The 23,485-nt window shown below is 43.6% G+C and overlaps 1 protein-coding gene across 1 annotated transcript in view; it reads left to right on the top strand.

Moving 5' to 3' along the window:
- The window catches only part of dntt (deoxynucleotidyltransferase, terminal), a gene marked incomplete at its 3' end in the record, with an annotated part of 108,375 nt that overhangs the window by 15,880 nt on the left and 69,010 nt on the right, over positions 1 to 23,485 (top strand). The window contains exons 3-6 of the mRNA XM_083774308.1: positions 5,306 to 5,416; positions 15,628 to 15,798; positions 19,692 to 19,763; positions 19,903 to 20,026. Coding sequence (XP_083630434.1) covers positions 5,306 to 5,416; positions 15,628 to 15,798; positions 19,692 to 19,763; positions 19,903 to 20,026 — 478 coding nt within the window. The remainder of the gene's footprint in view (positions 1 to 5,305; positions 5,417 to 15,627; positions 15,799 to 19,691; positions 19,764 to 19,902; positions 20,027 to 23,485) is intronic.

Below are 23,485 nucleotides of genomic sequence, written 5' to 3'. Positions count from 1 at the left end.
GAAAAAACAACAATACATAAACAGGGCAACATACACAAACACAATGCAGTGGAAGCAGCAACTCTTAATCAATATGTTCAAATGCCAAGGAGTACAAGTGAGTTTTCAGACGTGATTTAAACACATGTAGGCAAGGTTTGAGAAGCTCTAACATGAGGTTCCGATATATAGACTGGTGCCAAGTTTGCCAACCCATTTACAGACTTAAAAACAAACAAATCTTAAACTGGATCCTGTAACGCACAGGGAGGGAGCTGGCAAGGATCGGGGAGATCATTAAAGGTTACAGCAGATTTGACTTTCGCTAAAAGCCTCAAATGATAAAAACTGGATTTAACCACAGAATTGATCTGTTTGTCCAACTTAAAATCACTGTCCAATTTGACACCAAGGTTTGTGACCACCGGTTTTAAAAAACGGTTGCAGGGGGCCCAAATCCAGAGAGGAGGTGTCACAGGCAGCGCTGGGTCTGAACACCATGACCTCTGTTTTACTTTCATTGAAGTTAAGAAAGTTCAGGGCCATCCAAGCTTTTATGTTTTATGACATTCCAGCAGAGTGTTCAATTTACAATTTACAATTTAGGCATTTAGCAGACGCTCTTAATCCAGAGCGACTTACATTTAAGCAAGAACAAAAGCATGGGAATACATCACATAAAAGCATTTATCATGAAACATGCGTAAGCTAAGAAAGTAACAGTGGAATATCTATATAATGAAACTATACATACACTATACCTATAAACTATACATATTTACTACTATGCTATACATATGTACTATGGCGTGCTATGACTATATACAATACAATTATAGTGCTGTCTACATAACATGCTATAAGTCTGTGTCAAATGCTATCTAATTCAACAGAAATGCTATCTAAGGGGTTAGGGTAAGTGCTATGGGCCATGATGGAGTCTGAAAAGGTGGGTTTTCAGGCTACGGCGGAAGATTGGGAGTGATGCTGCAGTGGAGCCAGAAGGGAGAAGAGTTTGGGACGTGTGGAGCGTTGTCCCGGCGTTTTTAGTGAGGGTACTTCCGGTTTCCCTGCGTTGGCTGATCTGAGGGTGCGGGAGGGTTTGTAGGGTTCAATCATACTTGCAAGATATGGGGGAGCCATACCTTTGGTTGCTTTGAATGCCAGCATCAGAGTTTTGTATTCTGTGCGGGCAGCGACCGGGAGCCAGTGGAGGGAGCAGGGAGGAGGTGGGATCTTTTTTATTCAGGGGCAAGTAGATTTGCGAGACTGTAGCCCGTAGCATTTGCTCTAGCCTCGACTACCTTGCAGACTAATATGCAAAGACTAAACTTATGTCATTTAGATTAGATTTTATGTAGACATAGCACTCTGTATAGAGTATAGTGTATACTCATAGCTTTACTGTACAGATTTTCTACTGTTAGACAGATGCTATAGGTTCTGAGCTTCCTTATGATTCTTGTGGTGGTGGTGATGATGATGATGATGGAGATGGGGGTGATAGTGATATATGCTCCCATATGTACTTGAACCTCAGTGTACCGCAGCTGGCCCTGAGGATTGCATTAACCCACCTGGGCACGGGCGGGGTGACTTCAACTGCATGCGTGACGAGCATTAACATGAACAGGCCGTACGGTTTCCCTCTGCAGATAAGGACGGACATGACGGATGGGCGAGGGGGGTGACTGCAGGCGCAGGGTCTTTGCGTCGCTTAATCTTTCTGTCACAGCGGGGAGTTGCTTGGACTGGATAGAGCATGGTGCCGCCGCAATTGTTTTTCCTTCTTTCGATTATTGACCCCCAAAACGAGTGGTTATAAGCTGGTGGAGAAAGACCCAGACGGGGAGGAGCCCAAAAGGGGCTTTCACTGCTGTGATCTGTCTTGAAGCTTCACCTCCTCCACAGTTCTAAAGCAGACTGTAAATGGAGTCCAGATGGGGCTCCACGCTCACCTCTGCATGCTGATGCACACACGTCTCTTACGCTCTCTCTCTCTCCATGGAACCACACACACACACACACACACACACACACACACATTTTAAAACTTTATTGATTGACGGACACACGTGCAATGTATTCAAAACGTATTCCATTATTTCTCTTGCCTTTTGTTCCTCCTGGCGGGGAACAAATTACACTTATTTCTTCTTTAATCCTTTAGTGACTGATTAAGATCAGCAGTGTGAGAGAAGCTCTAGTCTAGTTCCTCCTATCATTCAATTTTTATCCTTTAATCTTTTTTATTTTACTTTTTTAATCCTTTTCTGTCTTTTTAAAATTGGTCACAGTCAACAACACAGCATGAACAGTAAAACCCTCATCATTGTCTCCACCAGGCCAAAGGCATGGGGAGAGAGTATGTTTTGCACTCCGTCCGTGTGTGTGTGTGTGTCCGTCCGTCCGTGTGTCCGTCCGTCCGTGTGTGTGTGTCCGTCCGTCTGTGTACAGCTAATATCCGGCACCGTTAACCCAGTCAATGCCAAATTTTGCACACACACTCCCTGGATGCCAACGATGAATCTCTGCCCCAAACTTTCCAGAACTGCCTGTTATAGCGCAACCAGGAGGCCGACTTTTGAAAAATGAAAAAGTCTCATCTGCCCGATATTTCATATTCCATCCTAATTGGCTAACATTGGTTTTCAAAGTTTGCAGGATTGGCCCGTTTTGAACAAAAAGTCTCAAATCATGAACGCAGCGTGCAATTTATGTGAAATCTTTCACACACTTTGCTACTAGGCGGAGGAATATATTCCACCCTTTTCACATTGGCCTGTTATAGCACCACCAACGGGTGGATTTTTGCAAAACTAATTTTTGGAACAAAATGCCTCAAATCATTCAATTGCCATCCAAGGCGTAAAAATAAATGGCACCCTTTTCACATTGGCCTATTATAGCGCCACCAGGAGGCCACAACCTGACCTGCCCTGGTGGAGACCTGTGCCCCGAGGGGCACTTTATCTAGTTAATTTATTGATTTATAACTGAGTGTACAAAAACATAACCAAACTGACCATAAAAGTCCATTTGGTAACATTTGTATACACTCTCAGAGTGAAATTAAAACTTGATGATGGTGTGGTATGTGGTATGGTGTGATCATACAAAACTCCCTCCCCATCCCCTATAGCGTCGGTTATTCATGTCCACAGCATTCCATTGTATAAGGTCTAATTACTGTATGTGCAAGAACGGTACAGTATTAACACTGCTAATACTTTTGACACATTCGGTATAAATAGAGAGCCCTTTCTTCACCAGATATAACAGGCAAATTGACACGTTGGCTGGTAGATGTGTAATGCTACAGGTTAGGTGGTGTAATGGATTTGGACGCCAGCAGAGTGTGAGATGAGTGTCATTAGGCTGGGTGCCCTGGAGACACACTATCATAAAAGTATAACTCCAAGGCAATTGGCTACATTTTCAAGTAATTCTTTTTGAACCCCTGTCACTCTACAGGTAGGTTAGTAACACCAAACACATGCACAGTGGGCGCATGTGTTTGGTCCAACATACTAACAGTCCTACAGTCATTAGTCAGGGGTTAGTTTTAACCTGCCACGGGTTAGTTTTAACCTGCCACATGTCGGGAGCCAAGGGTTTGTTTTAACCCAGCCACAGGTTAGTTTTAACCTGCCACACATGTCGGGAGCCAAGGGTTTGTTTTAACCTGCCACAGGTTAGTTTTAACCTAGGTTTTTACTAAGCTCTTACTATAACAAAATACATACATAAATGGATGCACCTGGGACGTATCCTCAGTGATGTATCCCAAGGTCATCGGGGTTTCGGGTCTCGCAACATCATACCCCTCACTCAGGTGACCCAGCCGGGAGTGATCAAGTCCCGACTTACGTCCCAGTAGCTACCCTCGATAAGTCCCATTAGGGAAAAACCAGGGCCACACAATCCATTCCTCCTGAACTACTAAGTTACTAAGAGCTTTTGTCCTGAAATTAAATTTTTAACAAAAACTAACAAATAGCATATCTTTGAGCTCACAATGCATTGCCTCGTGGCGCATTGTGACCGGGTCAATATTTCGTATATAACACATCAGCCCTGTTTTGACCTCACTTTATTGGCTCCCTGTCAAATTTAGAATTTATTTTTAAGGTCCTTTTATTTGCCTATAAATCCTTAAACAGGCTAGCCCCCGATATACCTCACCGAGCTTCTGCAGCCTTACATTCCAGCCAGGGCTCTGAGGTCTGCTGATCAGTCACTACTAACTGTACTTGAAACCACCAAACGGACCAGGGGCGACCGTGCCTTTGCTTCAGCCGGCCCCGCGCTCTGGAACAACCTACCTTTCCCTCTCCGATCTGCCCAGTCCATTGAGGCGTTCAGATCCTTATGGAAAACCCACCTTTTCTCCTTGGCTTTTAATTGCATTTACCAGCATACAATAAGGTCAGAGTAAAGAGGTCCTTTGTCCACCAGTCGGCCTTGAGGCTTAAGGAGTTGTATTAGCCACGGGGTAATCTAATCTGTCTTCATGTCTTTATGTATGTACATTGTCTTGTTTTTTGTCAAATGTGTGTATATGTGTTCTGCATACTTGGCTGCTGGGTCGCAAGAACATTTTCAGTGTGAACTGACAAAGTACTATATCATAATTATCATCATTGTCTTGCAGTATGTGTTTTATGATGTCCTGTCTGTGCGCCGATGTGCGCTGTTCATGTTCTGTTTGTTTTAACCTGTGCAGCACTTTGGTTTTAAATGGAGGAATGTGCTATATAAATAAAGTTTCATTTGATTTGATTTGATTTAATTGATGCATCAAGAAAGGCAATTATGTTTCTGTCTTCATCTATTCTAAGATAGCATCTTAAATAAATGTGGTAGTCTAGTGTGTTGTGAGTGACCTTGAAAAGTTTTAATACAAATGGTTCCAATGGCATCTAAATGTAAGGTTGTATCGGTGTTGCGAGGATGAGGGGGTACCTGGAAAACATTCTCCCCCCCCCAAGGGATACCTGGGCCAAGAAAGTTAGGGAACCCCTGCTATACGGCATCGTGTTATGATGTCTCCTCCTGGTCTTAAAGACAGAGATTTTGGCACGGTTTTCAGCCCTATTTGACCCACATTGACGTCCATTCAATATATTAGTTATAAAACAAAGCATACAGCATGGGTTCTCAAAGTGTTTTGGCTGGGGACCCCCGGAAATGCTTTGGCACATGTCTCGCGAGAATCCAGAAGTTTGTGAGGTGACTGTAACTCATCACAATCACACACAGACAGAAACACAGACAAACACCCAGACCGACACTTTACTAAAACTATTTTATTTCTCACATGCAGGACATTTCGCCCACATTGCTAGAAGGCACCACACCCACTCCTGTGGCTGCAGCTTCTCAGTATGCCTGCCAGAGACTCACCACAACCGAAAACAACAACAAGGTCTTCACAGTAAGTGTTCTGTTTTCTGAAAACAGTGCCACTTCGTCATGTTTCTGCTTGTGCCCTGGCTTTTCTGCCTAATGTAAAACAACCGAAATGTTCATGGTAGTGTAGATTGAGTTGTGTTTTGATTGTGGATTGCTGTGCATTAAAAATAATAAAAGAGAATAAGCCCCCCCCCCCCCCCCCCCAGACCTCTTCTATTCTACTCTTAATTTGGATATTAACCTGCAAATGAGAAGCATCTGCAAGTAAGGAAATTATGAAAGCTTAGCTTATAGCAGCTGAGAGATGCCTAGTGCAAACCCTGGCAGAGGGCTGGCATAGACGCACCCCGGAGGCACTGGACTGCTGGGATGGACATGCTACTCAAGAGCAATGATGAGAGCCATCTGGCTGGTGGGCAGTGAATGGCTGATGCCAGGGGGATGGATGCGGGATACGCAGCTACAGGCTCTCACAATGGCAGCTTAACTGGTGTGGTTCACGCCAAAGAGAGAAAGAGAAGGAAATGCAGTCACACTCAGATGACTGTCTGTAACATATCGTTGCTATTGGGAGGAAATTAACCTCTTAACTCCATTTTTTTGGCATAAATCAGTGCTATTGAACACCCTTTACGGCTGTGTGTTTCGAAAATATTGAACCAATGGAAAGTAGTATTGGACCCTCAAAATGTCTGCTAAAGCAACTAAAGGCCTATTCATAGTCTGGATTTTCGGTGGTAAGGTGACCACCGCTCCGGTGGTGAGCTGACCACCGGAGCTGAAATAACGTTGAGCGGTGGTGAGTAAAAACAGAGAGAAGGGCTGGAGCGGTGGCGGTGGTTTGCTCTTCACCGCGGCTCGTGACGTCATGTTGTAGTTCGGTGGTCACCCCACCACCGTAAAACCAGACTATGTATGAGCCTTAACTCCACCACCTCTCCCCCTCTCATGGATAAAGTTACAACACCAACTCTGTATTGCTTTGTTTTAAAAATATAAGGTTTTCATTATTTACACTCTCAGAGTTATATATTAACATGGATTTTGCTGTGTACACCAGAAGCTAACATACACTAAAAGAGCTGAGCTGATGATGCTTAATAACAAGCAACCCGTGTGAATAAAAAAGCGGTATAGATTTTACAATGACGTTGTTGCTTTATTTAATACCTTTCAACCTGCTGCATGCTTTTACAGCAAATGTGGCACACCGAGTGAGCAACATGAATCATGGCCTGTTGACGGCGAATTGATTGGCGGTGCTACGGTGTGATTGTGTGGGTGTGAGAGGTCCCGCTGAGGTGTTTCTGTCAGGGCTTTTAAGTACGGCTCACTGCGGGGCCAATGCCAGGCATCTGTAGACCGTTTCATAATCCTCTCACATCTCATCTCCACTGACTGACTGACTGGCGTGTATAATAATAAAAGCATGCGTCAACATGCATGGTAAATGGTGCATTTAGCGCATTTATCCAAGGCGCTTTACAGAGATTGTGCATTGCATTCAGTTTCACCCACACCGATCTACAAGCTCACAATGCGTCGCATCGTGACCATAATATATATTCTAAGCATAATGACCACCTGCCTATAATTATATAGACCTACTGTACTTGAACATATAACCAACTGTATATTAATCTACTGCGTGTTTGATATGACCATAATGTAAAACAATTTACTTATTTTTCCACCACTGCATATACAGCACGTGAACACACAATGGCACGCACGCACGCACACACGTACGCACGGACGCACGCACGCACACCCGCACACCCGCAGACAAACTAATGAACGGACAGGCACAGCATGCACAGACAAAGTACACGTGTATGTCTCACCTAGGGAAAGAGGGGGTCTGCGCCATTCCATATTCCCTGTTACTTCCCCCTGCACTACCCACCTCACTAATTAGCCATCATGTGTGCCGTCTCCCTGACGCACCTGATTATCTCGTTATCACCCCCACAAAGGCGAGGAGATGAAAGATGACTCACTGATGATAGCGGATCAACAACTGGGCCTTTGTGCAAAGCCACAAGTAAATCCTCATCCGTCTGGCGGAGACAAAGCATGCACACTGTAAGTCAGACAATCCGAAAACGGAGCGATGATGTCTGTCGCTGCTTTGCCCTTTTTCACTGTAAGCCGACCCGTTCTTTAGAGATGAGAAATGGGCAAACCACCAGACACGGTGAGATGATCTGTTGTTTTGCAACAGTGCTAATGAGGGACAAGCTATTGATCGCCAGTTGTAAACCTATCCTTGGACCGTCTCTCTCACTCTCTCTCTCTCTCTCTCTGCCCGACTGCACGGTACAGTAGTGATGTACTTCCTATGAGAATGTAATACTGTCATGTCCTGCGAAAGCCCTATGGGTAATGGGATTTCAACCCGGTCTCAACCCAAACACGGTGAAATAGCACGGATTGGAAATTCCGTACATGCATCCCTAGAAAATCCCCCAAATACGTACAGTACATATTACACTGAAATCCTCCCCATAGGTCGTGATGGAGAGGCCCAGTCTCTACAGAACTTGAGCCATGAGAGACACAACTGAGCACGCTATAAAAGCGCGCGAGTTGCCGCATCGAACATGCGACTGTGACTCAAGTTGTAACCCAATAGCACAGAATCATAAATGATGTCAAACCCGTATCTCACTCGGACATGGTGAAATAGCATGGATTGGCAATTCCGTACATCCAATACTAGTGAGAGCCACGCCTTCGTCGCAGTCGAAGCGGTAGAAGTGTAATATGTATGGGGTTTTCTAGGCGTAAATGTATGGAAATGTATTTCCAATCCATGCTATTTTACCGTGTTCGGGTGAGATCGGGCTCGGGATTTGGACATTAAATGTGTGTTTATGGGAGGGCGGTGAACTGGTGTATATTTTGTGTGAAAAAGAGTATGTATGAGTACTGCAAAGGTGCATGTATATGTTACAGTAGGTCTCCGTGTATTTGTCTGACAAAACATAAAATGACTTCTCTTTTGTTTGTTGTCCACTAGTCCCTCCCTGACATTTTAGTCTAGTTATTTGTTGACGAAATTGTCAATAATTTGGTCATAGTTTTAGTTTTAGTTCGACAAAATCAACAGTATCTGAGAGAGGGTGGATTGGGCTTGGGGGTTGGGGGGGGGAGCTGTCATAGTGTCGAGGAGGTGTCCGTCCATCTCACCAAAAGCACCCCAGTGAGCTGTCAATCACGCCTCGGCAGAGAGAAAACCCTCCATTCTGGGGCGCTGCACTATCGATTTTATTCTCTCTCACGCAATCTATGCCTCTCCCCTTTCTTCACTCCATAGAGCGCACACACACACGCACGCACGTGCTGTGTGTTTAAGTAAGCGCCGTGCACAATCTCATGCTATTTTCTGTATCGTTCCGCGTGTCCTAGGCTATAGCTCTCTTTCACAGTCGCACACCTTTTGATCTCTCCTTGTCACACAACTCACCTTAAGCATGCCGAACATGCTCACAAACATTGACACGTGTACCCAGCTGTCTGATGGATGTGCCCTTTCTCTGATGGCCATGCTCACACGCACAAAACACAGGGATTTAAGCATGTCCTGTATGTAATCTCGGTCTCTTTCGTCTGAAGAGGTTTACTTCCACCCTGAGACTGCTGCCGTGTACGTGGCCGCGTACATGGATCCAGATATTGATGTATGTCACTCAGTGACATTCTCTATTTAATAGTCGACTATAGTTGCCTCTGGCTGTGCTTACACACACACCATACAGTATGTAACATGTGGCATGTATTGTAAACACATTACACAAACGTGGACAGAACTACACACATGTACAGTACACAATGCACACTAGGGCTTTCTCTTCAGATTTTTACTAGTTGACTAGTTGCCTAGTTTACTAGTTGTTTAACTACCTATTAAGTGAAAAAATATGTTTTTATTTGTACATTTAAAAACTGTGTACATTGGTGACTATAACTGTAATCTACCTGATATTGAGGAAAACAGGGATTTTCTTCTTCTTCTTATCAACTAGTCAACTAGTACCAACAAGGGAAACTAGTGGATTTACTAGTCGACTAGTTGCTTAAAACCCTATAATGCGCACACACACACACACACACACACACACACACACACACACACACACACACAGTCACACACACACACACACACACACACACACTACTGTTTTTGCCTGTAGCTCTAATGAGGGGATGGGAAGAAAGATGGAGCCAGGGAGACAGAAAGAGGGAGAGAGAGGCTAAAGGTCTTGATTTGTTTTCCTTCTTCAAGGCCTCTGTTGTGCTTTTCTCCAACATATCGATGGCCGCGGTATGGAGGGGGGAGGGGGGCTGTGATTCACCCATCCTTAAACCCAGTTAGACCTGACACTTACCTAGCCTCCTCGAAGGTTCTTACCTCACCATGAGAACATAAAATCACTAAAAAATCACTAAAAGATCACAAAAAATAATCACTAAAAATCACTAAAAAGTCACAAAAGAATCATATAAAAATCTAAAAAAATCTATTTATTACAGCCGTAGGTTGCTTATTGATTAATCATAGAAAAGGACTCTTTGACAGTCATTGGACAGTCATTGGAACTCCAGAGGTCCCCAACATCATAGAAAAGGACTCTTTGACAGTCATTGGACAGTCATTGGAACTCCATGTAGAGGTCCCCAACATCACTTGGCAGCCTCTTTAGCTCGATACCTAGCCTCCTCGAAGGTTCTTACCTCACCATCAGAACATAAAATCACAAAAGAATCACAAATCACAAAAAATCACTTAAAAGTCACTAAAAATCACTAAAAAATTGGCTATTTCTTACAGCAGGATATGGTCTCAAATGGTCTCCACTGATCGTCTGCACTCGCAGGCAACATCTAGTTTTAAGATTGGTTTAATTCCACCTGTTTAATCCGCATTTCTTTGTTGACCCTCTTTCTATAGCACACCACCCAATGTGCCCAATCTCCACCAACTTTCACAGAAAAATCCTTCACACGAACGCCATTGCATATAGGCTACTTTTTTAAATTGTTTGCCATATTCTACATTTGAAGTTGTTTTATTATATTATAGCGTTTTCAAAATCCTGTGTATTGGAGCTTTTGCCGTTACAGGTGCACAGAACAAACCAACATCATTCAACCCTAACGCTCGTTTTTGGTCAATACAAGCTTTATTCACTGCCCATAACTAAAGAAGAAAGGTATTTTTCAGGGTGAAATAAAATACCATCGCGCAGCACTTTACACAGCATATACTTCCGGTTGACGGAAAAGACAGTGGCAGTGGCGGAAGGATTGATGAATTAATAGCCGGCAGTCAGTGTGATAAGTGGGAAACCCACGCACTGATCAGCCTAGATACGGATTGTCTTGTGAGATCCTGCTGTTGGGGGGGGGGGGGTAAATTCATGCACGCCACATCAACATCCCGTGGACATGACAACTAAACCCCTACCTGCCTTAATTTCTCATTAATTAGACGAGCGGCTCTCCAGCTTGATCTAGCCCAGGAAGACCTGGCTGGAACGCATCTGTGTCACTTTAGCGTTTAACCATTATTTTATACTTTAGCTATTGGAAAATAGCAGATCTACAAGCTTGTAGCACTGCTATTTTTGAAAAATCTTAAATGTGGCGCAAATCTTTGAATATATATTATTTTTTCTTCTCTTCTTTTTAACTCAAATCTTTGCTTCTGGGGGGGGGGGGGGGGGGGACACATGCGGGTCGGCGGTCATATAATAATAATAATAATTATTATTATGATAGAAACATACACATTTTTCAGAAAATCGTCAGGATTCATTAGACATTTAGTAGAATCTGGTCTCACGGTCTTAATGGGCTAGGCCATCCCGTCCTCCCTGCTGCAGCGCTGGTCGCTGTGCTGCCGGTGTGAGGGCTGACAGGTGACAGACTGGCTGCTGGGGGGGAGAGCAGTGGTCCTGGGAGGCTGTGGTGGCGCTATACTCATCCATTTTTGGAGCATATAATAACGCTGTTGGCTGAAGCTGGGAGCGTGATGACATGGGGGGGGTTTCAGTAAACGGAGGTGTGTTGTTGTGAACCGCCGTTATGCACGTTTAGAACCCCAAGGTTTCAGCCTGCAGCCACTGTAGTCTATATTATGCCATCTGCCCTTTGATATCCACAGCTAGCTAGTGGAGAAGTGTGTGCTGGCGGGTGGGGGGAGGCATGATACAAATGGAAGGAATTGTTTCTATGAAGAAATAAGGGAACGTTCCGCACACGGTACGTTTTCTCCCCGTCCTCCCTTTATTTCGTTTTGCTCGCCCAGGCTTTTAGAATCACATTATTGAATCACATTATTGTCACATCAGTTTTACGTTTTAAGTAAAAAGTGGGTGAAAAGCTTTTGTACATGGTTCCCATCGTGTTATTTGTCCAAGAAAACAAAGAAATGGAAAAGTAAAAAGGTTTCAGATATTTAGAATCTTGTTTCACAAACGGCACACTCGTAGGGTCTCTCTAAGCCAGGGGTCTGCAACCTTTTTTAAATGAAGTGCCATGTTTTTATTTTCTAGATCGTCAGTGTGCCATATCAACATTAATTAATTTTAATGACACCACAGGAAAAATTCCAACTTATTTTGATTGTCAACAAATATAAAGTTTTTCCTTCTTTTTAAATATTTTCTTTCACGTTGTTATAATGATCATTAGACTCAGGGCAGAGTTCAGTTTTAATGAATGTAGAATGCAGGATGTAATTTACACACTAATGTGAGGGACTTCATTTTTTTGACTGCATTTTTTTTTAAAGTTTATTTAAAACCAAAAATACTCTCACACACACTTGCCAGTGTGCCAGTGATCACCCTCCTTTGTGCCAATGTTGGCACTGGTGCCTAAGGTTGCCTACCCCTGCTCTAAGCTTATTCACAAAACGGCATAATTCACAATTATTCATGCCTACTGTATACCACTGAGTTAACCCACTTCACCAAACTCTTCTCGCGTGTCACGTGTTACATACATACAGTACATACAGTGTGTACATACAGTACACACCATGGCATTTCAGCTGGTGTGTGATCCCATCGCAATTTAAGGATTTCTGCAGTGAATCTCTAGCACTGCATGCGATTGGCATTAAATATGTAGTGGGAACCTTCCTGTGAAGCACGCTTCTTCCACGTCTACACAGAATATTGATGAGGATATTCACTCGGTGTGACCACACCTCTAATTACAGGCCAGCTTCCACTTAGCTACCCCAAGCTGTGATGGGTGCCCGGCTGTATGCATGTGTATGTACTATGCATGTACGTGTGTGTGTGTGTGTGTGTGTGTGTGTGTGTGTCCACTTATATGTACTGTATTGCACACATCTGCCCGAGGTCGGTGCAACGTGTGCTGGGGTGCGCGGGGTCATCCCCTCACCATGTGTTACGTCGAATGGGTCAGTGCTTCACCTGGCCATGCTGAACTATATCTACGGTCCGACGTTGGTCCGTGCTGTAGCTCCCTGACCTGAAGCATGCAGTGTGTGGGTGTGCAAAACACTGCAGGTGGTGCGCTGACCTGACCAGAGCAGGGTAGTACTAGTGGTGTACGACTTGGAGCAGCTCTGAAATCCATTCATTACTGCGTTGCCGCAGGTTAAGATCTTTTGCCACCCGTGGTCAGCTGTATATGGTTTTCAGCTTCGGGCAATATATTTATTAATGGATTCTCAAACCTTACTATACTGCCTGCTGTTGCATATCGGGTTCATCACAAACAAAACAAGTAGTCTTCCAGCATTTTGCTACTTGCTATTGGCTAAATATGGGGATGGATGCACTTTGCTACTATTCCATTATACCTCCGTGTATGAATGTGCTTCAAGAACTATCGGTACGTTTACAGCAGTGGTTTTCAACCAGTGGTCCTTGAGGGGGCTCCAGGTGGTCCCCAGCTAAATGATGGAGAGTCGGTAATCAAATAGACCCTTATAGATCTTTAACTCTTGAGAGGGTAAAATTAAACCAAATGGACCCATACGGGTACATTTGGTTTAATTTTACACTCATAATAATTGTTATCTTGATCCAACGTTTGCCTGTTATCTCTCCTATGGTACCACATCAATTCAGCATGGAATTGTGGACAAAATATTATCCAACGGCAACTAAATAATGTGTTAGTTTTGCATCTGAGAGGCTAAATGTTATCAAATGGTGGTCCGTGGCTCAAATCCCCTATAAATGATGGAGCCTTGATATGAAAAGTGTTGACAACCACTGCTTTACAGTATACCTGCACATGCAGGCTGCATTGACTAACTTTGTATTTTGCCTGAAGGGCTTCTCAAAAGAAGCAAATTGACTACATTGCAGCTTTGAGTTTTTGTTCAGACTATCCCTGGTCTTGTGTCCACCCAAGGTCTGTTTTCTAAACGCCTTTTCACAGGCCTTGTGACCACCAAGGCCTGTTTTCTTTTCACAGCTGTTTCGATGAATCGCCGGTGGAAGACGAAAACACCATAATATATGATGCTTTTCCTCTGAGAACTCAACGTTTTACTGTAGTGCTTCATCTCAATAATGTTTCCAAGCATAATTTGAAATGCTAATTTAATTTGGAAGATTTTGTCACAAGTGAACACAATGGAAGTTTAGCTAAGGAATCACGAAGTTGATGGTTGGAAGTCTGTAATTAAAGAATGTTCATAAACTGTATACTTGGTTTGCATGGTTGGAAGATAAATACAATTCTTAATCTACTTAAATAAGTAGATATTGTTTAAAGATTGTTTCATATATTATTTATTGTTATTAATATTTTATTTACTCAAATCAACGGGGTCCGTTTTTCCGACGAGTCATTCGTCCGATATGCAGAAAACGACCGGATTAAGGTTGGCGAACATGCGTTAAGGTTGGCGATCGGATTAAGGTTGGCGAACATGCGTTAAGGTTGGCGATCGGATTAAGGTTGGCGAACATGCGCTGCTCCGTGCGGTTATGGTTAGGTTAGGTTGATAATAAAAAACTATGAAATTAGAATAACAAAATGTAGTTTATTGAATATGCCTAGCTTTTTAATTACCACCTCACAACCTCACGTGTTGTGAGCTTGTAGATCTGCTATTTTTGCCGAATGTTTGCCCAGAATACAGACACTATTCAAGTGGTTAAATTAAATGGGGACAGAATGGCAAATGATTTCAGAATATAGCTTCTATATTGGCCTCAGGTCTTAATGGGCTAGGCCATCTCATCCTCCCCGCTGCAGCGCAGTAAGCAGTAACCGTAAGCAAGAACAACACATGGTAATGCATCAAATACATGGAAATAGTCATCAAGGATCATAAGCAACCTAGCATCCGTCCAACATTAGAATATCTGTACAATGAAACTATTAATCTATAGAGTGCTATGTCTACATAAAAGGCTCTCTAAATGACTAACGTGCTATCAAGTATCTCAAAGAATATCGGAAGCATAGAAGACCTATTCTTTTATGTTATTTTACTTTATAAAAAAATAATTGTGGCACAGTGCTTGCTTTGTTGAAGGGGAAAATTGCACTGTTGTCCCCTCTGGGGAGCCTGTCGCGAACCAGTGGAAAGTGACAGATATCTCTCCGGCACTATATATGCCGAAAGCCCGATGACCGTCACTGTGCGGTCATCTGGAAGAGAGGCAACGCGTGCAGGGGCCCACCACCACCACCACAACATGTACTGAATGAGAGGGGGGGGGGAGCGGCGCAGGAGATGCAAGCGCCTCCATCCCTGTCTGACTGACGCTGTGGGTCATCGCATATTGCACGTGCGAGTGCACACCTGACACATCCCTCCCCCCACCACCACCATCTTTCTCTTTTGTTATCTCATTCTCTCTCGACTTTGTTTTCCGCTACACTCCGATTATACAAGAGCAGACCAAATAAATATAGTATACTGTGACAGTACACAGTCTATGCAGCGCTTTAGTTGCACAGTGAAAATGGACACAGGATTTTACGGTGCGTGCACGATCCACGGTGTGTACGTTTTACCCTTCCCTTAATATGTACAGTAATGAGGATAGCAATCTAACGCTATAGATATATAACCCTCAGCTCGTTATAATAAGGTGCAAATGTACTGTAGCAAATCCAACTCTCATCAGTTTTTTTCCTGCCCTCCAGTCCCTACTCTTCGTACTGCATTTTCTTTGTACACTCCTCTCCCCTCACCTCTCTCTCTGTCTCTCTGCCCACCTCAAGGATGCCTTTGAAGTGCTGGCCGAGAGCTACGAGTTCAGCGAGAACGAGGGTGCATGCCTGGCCTTCAGACGAGCTGCCTCTGTCCTGAAGAGTCTGCCCCGGGCGGTGCGTCATCTGGGGGCCGTTCGGGGACTGCCCTGCCTCGGGCAACACGCCAAGAAAGTCATGGAGGTAATTTAAAGCCCCTGAGACTGAACAGACCATGCAGCGGACACTCCCAGCTGAGTGACGTCCAGTCCGGAGGGTGGCTGATGCTCTGCTTCTTAAACTAGACCTGAGTTCAGTCCGGAGGGTGGCTGCTGCTCTGCTTCTTAAACTAGACCTGAGTTCAGTCCGGAGGGGGGCTGATGCTCTGCTTCTTAACCCATTCTGACCTGAGATCAGATTCATACGAGGTTTCCGCCGGACACACACTGGTCTGATGAACCCATTCTGACCTGAGATCAGATTCTAAAAATGTCAGTCGCTCTTCGATTTTTCAAAAATAGCAGACCTACAAGCTCGTATCGCGCCACTCGGTGGCGCGATATGAGCTTGTAGATCTGCTATTTTTAAATAGCTAAAGCATGACGTGATGCCGACACCAAAATGGGTGCCCGTTCAGAATGGGTTAAACTAGACCTGAGTTCAGTCCGGAGGGTGGCTGCTGCTCTGAATGAATGTCTGGTCTTGCGTGGATCGCATGCAGGGTCCGCGCTGTGGATTTTTTAACTTGTGGGGTCATGCCGCGCGCACATGCAGGCGAGTGATCAGCGATTGAATGTAGACGTATTTATTAACTTATTTATTAACCCACAATATGCTGTATATCGCTATTATATATTATATACCTATTATATATCGCTATGTTTGATTTATTTTTTCATGGAAACTTTAGTCTTGTCATAATTATGCGTTTACCTTACAAACGTCACCTCTGTAATTCCATTAGTTCATGAATCCATCAACCTGTTATCCAAATCTTTAGACTACATCAGACAGAACATCTGACACCTACAGTAGTAGGCTACTTATAGCAGAACATCTGATCCCTACAGTTGATATGCATCCAACCAGGTTATTTCAAACTGACACTCAACGTCGATCGGTATGTTTTGTTTAATATACATATATATACAATATACACACATCATTGTAGCTACTGTTGAAGTTTATAATTAATCAGTAAGTACTGTTGTGACGAAAAGAGTGCTGAGCCAGAAGGCAAAGCTCTCAGTCTACCGAGCAATCTTCGCTCCTACTCTCACCTATGGTCATGAACTGTGGGTCATGACCGAAAGAATAAGGTCGCAAATACAAGCAGCCAAAATTAGTTTTATTCGTCGGGTGGCTGGCATCTCCCTTAGAGATAGGGTGAGAAGTTCAGTCACGCGAGAGAGAGACTCGGACTAGAGTCGCTGCTCCCTCGCCTGGAAAGGAGCCAGCTTAGGTGGTTCGGGCATCTGGTTAGGATGCCTCTCCTCCCCAGGGAGGTCCTTGAGGCACGTCCCACTGGGAGGAGATCCCCCAGGAGGAAGTTACTATTGTTGCTCTGGAGAGAGAAGTCTGGAGCTCTCTGGTGGAGCTGTTGCCCCCGCGACCCAAATACGGATAAGCAATTGAAGACGGATGGATGGATAAACCCGAGTTGGTGCGCTGTAGTGCACTGTACAGTTTAGCAAGCCTCCCATGGCTAGCGGAGATATATCACACCCTTTTCTTCCATTCTCTTCACACAGTGGGCTCCCATATTGTTACTACATGCATATAACCCCTTCACCCCTCGTGATCTAGACAGCAACCCTCTCCAACATCCGTTCTCTGCCCAAATTCCCAAAATAGTCCTCTCTCTCTCTCTCTCTCTCTCTCTCTCTCTCTCTCTCTCTCTCTCTCTCTCTCTCATAATCACCACTGCTCCTAAAAACCCAGCTCAGTCCAGCGGGGGTGTTCTGGCACAGCCTCAGTCCATATGAGCAGGAGTCGACTTCCTCGCTCGCTGTCATGGCCCAAAAGGTTTGCACCTCATCATCCATATATCCCAGTTACTTTTCTATCTTCTTTATTCTTGTTCCTATAATAAATGTGAAGAATCTCCAACTAGTGAAGGTTGCAGTACAGAAGGGAAAAGTTCTCCCATGCACACTCTCAGTCTTGCACTTATGCATGCACGCACGCACGCACGCACGCACGCACGCACGCATGCACGATACTAATCACACTCACCGGTATACATAGACACATCTACGCACATACACATACACGCGCGCACACGCAAGACAACGCAAACAGACCACTGAAAAGAATAAATGTCATATTTGGTCAGTTGGTAAACATTCAGTCATCCTCCTCTGGGCAGAAATCATTGCCAAATCCCAGGATAAGTGTCAGATATGTTTACTCGGAGGGAATGCAGAGCCCCTGGTTGAAGAACAAGGTGAGCTCCTCTGCCACACTAAACCTCTGACACACACCGGAGGGTCTCAGAGAGACAACCAGAATCCAGAACATGCGTCACATGTCACATCGTGGACACATTCATTAGTCTTTACAGGGGACCAAATTAGCCAGCTTGAAACCAACATCTCAAAGTCCTACGATTTGTCACACACGTAATTTTTATGGTATAGGCTTATTTTAACATTGAGAGACTATATATATATATAGAGAATATATACATGAAATCACCAAAATCTTTAATAAAGTATCTTATCTTCTCCACTTTTTTATCATATGTTTTATCCCGACATTATTGACTTATGTCTTCGCTGAGCAACTGGTTGTCTCTTTGTCTCTGCCATTACTTAGTGCTTGGTGGAGAATCCCACAGAAGTCAGAGTAACGTTTGTAGTTGGTCATCAGTCCACATCATTCTCAGGAAGAATTCTTTACAGATCCTCTCCAAATCGTTCAGATTTGGAGGCTGTCATTTGGCAACTCAAAGCTTGGGCTCCATCTCCCTCCACAGATCTTGTATGGGATTAAGTCCAATCCATGACCTTCATGTGCTTCTGCTTGAGCCAATCGTTGTGTTGCCCTGGCCTGGACGTATAGATTTCGGGTCATATTGTGTGTTTCCAATGGTTTTCTTGGTAACTGTGGTCCCTAGCTGTCTTGAGATCAGTAACATGGCCCTCCGGCCTTTGTGTTTGTTCTTTGAATTTGCAATAGGATAGGCTACATATGCATATGCATGCACGTGTCAGTGTCTGTGTACAAGTGTGCACTTATTGAACTATCAGGTTAATAAGGTTAAGTATTCTATTGGCTTGCAATACAACGTATCATCATATGGTTGATACACGCACGCACGCACGCACGCACGCACGCACGCACGCGCGCGCACACACACACACACACACACACACACAGCTATATTGAGTGCCGTACGTGTCATGTATGTTGGGGTGCACACTGTCACTGCACCTGCACACACATAGGCTACACAAGATTTGTGTGTGTGCCTCAAACACACTCACACGACACGTACCATAAACCAAACACCTCCTGTGTCTCGGCTCACACCACCGGCCAGATAAATCTGATGTTCTGTTTGTTGTTTTATGGTATTTATCTTTGCACGTGGACACGCTGCCTGGTTTTACGGCTTTTGCAAAATGGTGACCAACAAATTAGTCGTGTTCCTCGGGGAGGGAGAGAGAGGGAGAGAGAGAGAGAGAGAGAGAGGGGGAGAGAGAGAGGGGGAGAGAGAGAGGAGAGAGAGAGAGAGAGAGAGAGAGAGAGAGAGAGAGAGAGAGAGAGAGAGAGGCAATTAGATGTGGCGCGAAGCCATTTCAGAGCAAACAGTGGTGGCTGGGGAAAACCTCACCTTGGGCCTTTTATTAACGCCATAAAACCCTGTATTAATCCTACCAAGGCACAAACAACAAAGCCATTACTTCTGTGAAAAAGAAATGGGGAAATGAGGGTCTGAGGAGCAATTGATTTAAGTGGAATGTACTTTTCAAAATGAGCAGCGGCATCACATCATGGCTATTTGTTTATCCGAATATAACCGAAGTCATCCCAGTTCAACATGCAACGATGCCGACATTGATGGTGTTTTCTTTATTTTCTTTCTTCCTCAGGAGGTCCTCGAATATGGCTGTTCATTTGAAGTCGTGAAAATATGCTCTGATGAAAAGTATCAGACACTAAAGGTAGGGAGATGCAAACCATCTCTAAGCATTTAATTCTAGCAAAAACATGGAACAGTATCTGCTTTCCAAATGACAGCTATATACAATTCATGCACAACACCTGTTCTCAAGTACACTCTCGCTTCCTTTCTTCTGACAGCTGTTCACAAGTGTTTTTGGGGTTGGAACCAAAACAGCAGACAAGTGGTACTGCAAGGGGCTGCGCTCATTCAGAGAGATAATTGCTGAGCCCTGCATTCGCCTCAACCGGATGCAACAATCTGGTATGTTCGTTTGATGTATTATGATGCTTTGTTTGTTCTTGCTTACTGTTAGTGGCTCTGGATTTAAGAGCGTCTGCTAAATGCCTAAATTAAATGGAAAAAATTAGTGGTGGAAAAGGTATTCGCATTTGAAAGGACAACTTTAGTTTTTTTCAACACATACAACACAATATGGCATCCCCCTTCACATTCAGTAGATCCTGTGATCTTTTGTGGCTAGATGTCATTTCCTGGGGTTTAGTAGGACTATAGTAAATAATAATAATAATAATAATAATAAATCGCTATAAAATTGTGTAAAAGAAAATACATATTTAGCCCCATGTTCGAAATTCGAATGCCCCCACCCCCTGCAAAAATAGTTAAAATCCCTAAAACGAAAGAAAGCAGCAAATGAAAAACAATTAATACTCATCTTATACTTTCTCTAATAACAACATAAAACATGGAACTTGGTTGAAAACAACTAAAGTTGTCCTTTAAGTTAAAGTATCAATACTGCAATGGAAAACAAATACTGCGTTACAAGTAAAAGTAAGGTATTCAAAATGTACTTGAGTTAAAGTACAAAAGTATTGGCATCAACATGTATTTAAAGACCAAAAGTAAAAGTACTCATTGTGCAGAATGTCTCCTTTCAAGTTTTCAAATACTGTATATAAAAAATCATTTGAAAATATATGAAAATAAATGGCAGAAATGTTTATAGGGCTGAAGTGGTTAATGTTTTGTAATAATAATCCAAATCTACAAAGAATGTCAGAACAGGAAGGACAGGTGGGAAAGGATCAACATATGGAATGTCAGAACAGGCCAGCTCCATATATGGTGATCATAAGGGTTTGAGGTTTTTTAGGTCAGATGTAGAGTTGCTGGCCCGGCTCCATATATTATGCAGATCTACAGTAGGTGATGATCCGGTCTTCTCCATGTATGGTTATACAGGGTTGGATGAGGTCAGTGTCATGATCTTCATATATGGAGATGGCCATATATGATGTCGTGACGTGTCACGAGGTGTGATGTCACAAGGCGTGACCATATATGGAGGCATGACGCCACGAGGCGTGACCATATATGGAGGCGTGACGTCACGAGGCGTGGCCATATATGGAGGCGTGATGTCACGAGGCGTGACCACATATGGAGCCCGACCAACTGACGGGAGATGCAGGTTTTCATCGTAAATGTGACCTATATGTCGCAATAAGGTGCAAGCACATTACAGTTGCAAATGAAATGAACAAATTACATTTGTGCGTTTTGAATTCAAATGCATTTATCAGTAGAGCACGTTATGTATTCAGGACCAATTGGCTTCAAATGGTGACCATGTTATTTTTCCCGCTAGGCCGTAAGGTTAACATAGGTTAATACAGTGGACGGAAGTAATTGTAAAGTAAATTGTTCCTATAATTTGCTTATAGCAGAGACTCGGATAATCAATAGTTAGACTCTCGGTGAGCCTTGCCGTTTGGGAGTTTTCTTTAGCCCAGAGCAGGCTCCTTATCTCTAACCAATTAAGACCTGAGACCATGCAGAGTCTACACATAACCTATGTTTCTATATCAGTGGTTCTCAAACTATTTCATGTCAAGGACCCCAAAAATCATATGTAATTGGCCGCCAACCCCCATCTGAAAATATGTTGTTCCAGGGACCTCCCCCAGAAGTGAAGATATGAGTTAATAACATTTGCCGTGAAAGAATATATATTCGAAGATTTGCGACACATTTTCAAGATAAAAAAGCAGATCTACAAGCTCGTAGCGCGGCACTCGGTGCCATGCTATGAGCTTGTAGATCTGCTATTTTTCAACAGCTAAAGTATAAAATAATGGTTAATGTGGTTAAACGCTATAAGGTGACACACACATGCGTTCCGGGCCTTAACGTGCTAATTCCCCCCCTTGTTGTGATCACGGTCTCTGCTATTTGATGAGATGCACATGGCCAACAGGGAGCTCACATTCTCAGCACAATGGACCAGACGCCGCAGGTATATATTTGCAATAAAATAATCAATGAGTGCCATTTTGTGAAGGGTAAAAGCTTTTTGCAGAATTCACCCATGGCCCATCACCATCAATCTGCTTTGCGGGGAACGGAACCGGCGCTTGACTTTCAGCAGGCGAGACTTTTGATGTGCTCGTCGGATTATTGACGCAACGTGTCGCACACAGAAATGTCACCCGTGTTCAAACACATGCTCGGGTGTCTTTGGAAATACCATTCTCATTTAACGATTCCTTTCATATGGATTTTCTTCTGAATGTATTAGGGCAGATCAGTGCAGGGAAAATCACGTCCGTATACAGTAGTACGTCACGAGACATTTCTCTATCTGGGGAAAACTGCGCTTATTAGAGCACAGGAAGTCCGGTTTGAGCGGTTTGTGCAGTGCAGTGTTTTACACATTTATAGAAAACGAAAACCAAGACTTCATCACATATACATACATGTGTTGCACACATGTATGACATTTATAGAAAACCAAGACTTCATCATACATGTGTTGAACACATGTATGACATTTATAGAAAACCAAGACTTCATCATCATTAATTATTTACTTGATTATATATAATATTCTTAGTATTTAACCTTGCCCTTTGGCCTTTCCAACATATCGGAATTGGTCAGAATCGGTATCGGCAGATATGACCCTGCAAATTAGAGATGCTCCGATAATCGGCAATTCACCCTATCTGGAGAAAGCGATCCTTTACACCAGGGGTTCTCAACGTTTCTGGCTGGGAACCCCCGGAAATGCTTTGGCCATGTCTCGCGACCCCCGCCCTGCCCCCCCCCCCCCTCCCCACCCCCAATACAAACTGACTGCAAAAATAACCTTAATAATAAATATATCAAATGAATACTGAAACCAGATATAATCATTAAGGAAAGCTCATGCATGCACTATGTGTACTATGTAAACTCTTCATTTCCATTTTCCATCCATTCAGTTGCAAAAGAAAAAGATCAGCATCGGTATCGGCCGATCATGAGAAAACAATCAGTGATCGGGATCGGTCCCAAAAATCCTGATCGGCGCGTCCCTACTGCAAATAATCGGAGATCGGATATCGGTCATAATTTCATAATGGTAGAAGGAAGGGTAGATGTATTAAATCTACCCCTCCTTCCTCAAGTTACAGACAATCACAGTCAGGGCCAATTACGATGATCTGCAATCCATGCATGTGTGATATTATTAACATACTATACCCCCCCTCAATGTGAAATGGCTACGTTTACACATTTCGGATATCAAAATGATGCTGATGCGCCTATAGTATACTGTACGTGCTGTACCGGTGTGCTATGTAGCATTTATTCTCAGAGGTGTTGAAACCAGTGTTCAAATTTTGACAAGAATGGATTATGTGAGCACTGCAGCAGACAAGTAGGACCTTTGGGACATGCAGACAGTGTTATCTGTGAATTGTCATCAGATAT

The sequence above is a fragment of the Protomyctophum parallelum genome (genome assembly GCF_964188405.1).
Source record: "Protomyctophum parallelum genome assembly, chromosome: 10".
Lineage (NCBI taxonomy): Eukaryota > Metazoa > Chordata > Actinopteri > Myctophiformes > Myctophidae > Protomyctophum > Protomyctophum parallelum.
The sequence above is the reverse complement of the archived record's forward strand: the minus strand, read 5'-3'. Positions and strand labels throughout refer to the sequence as shown.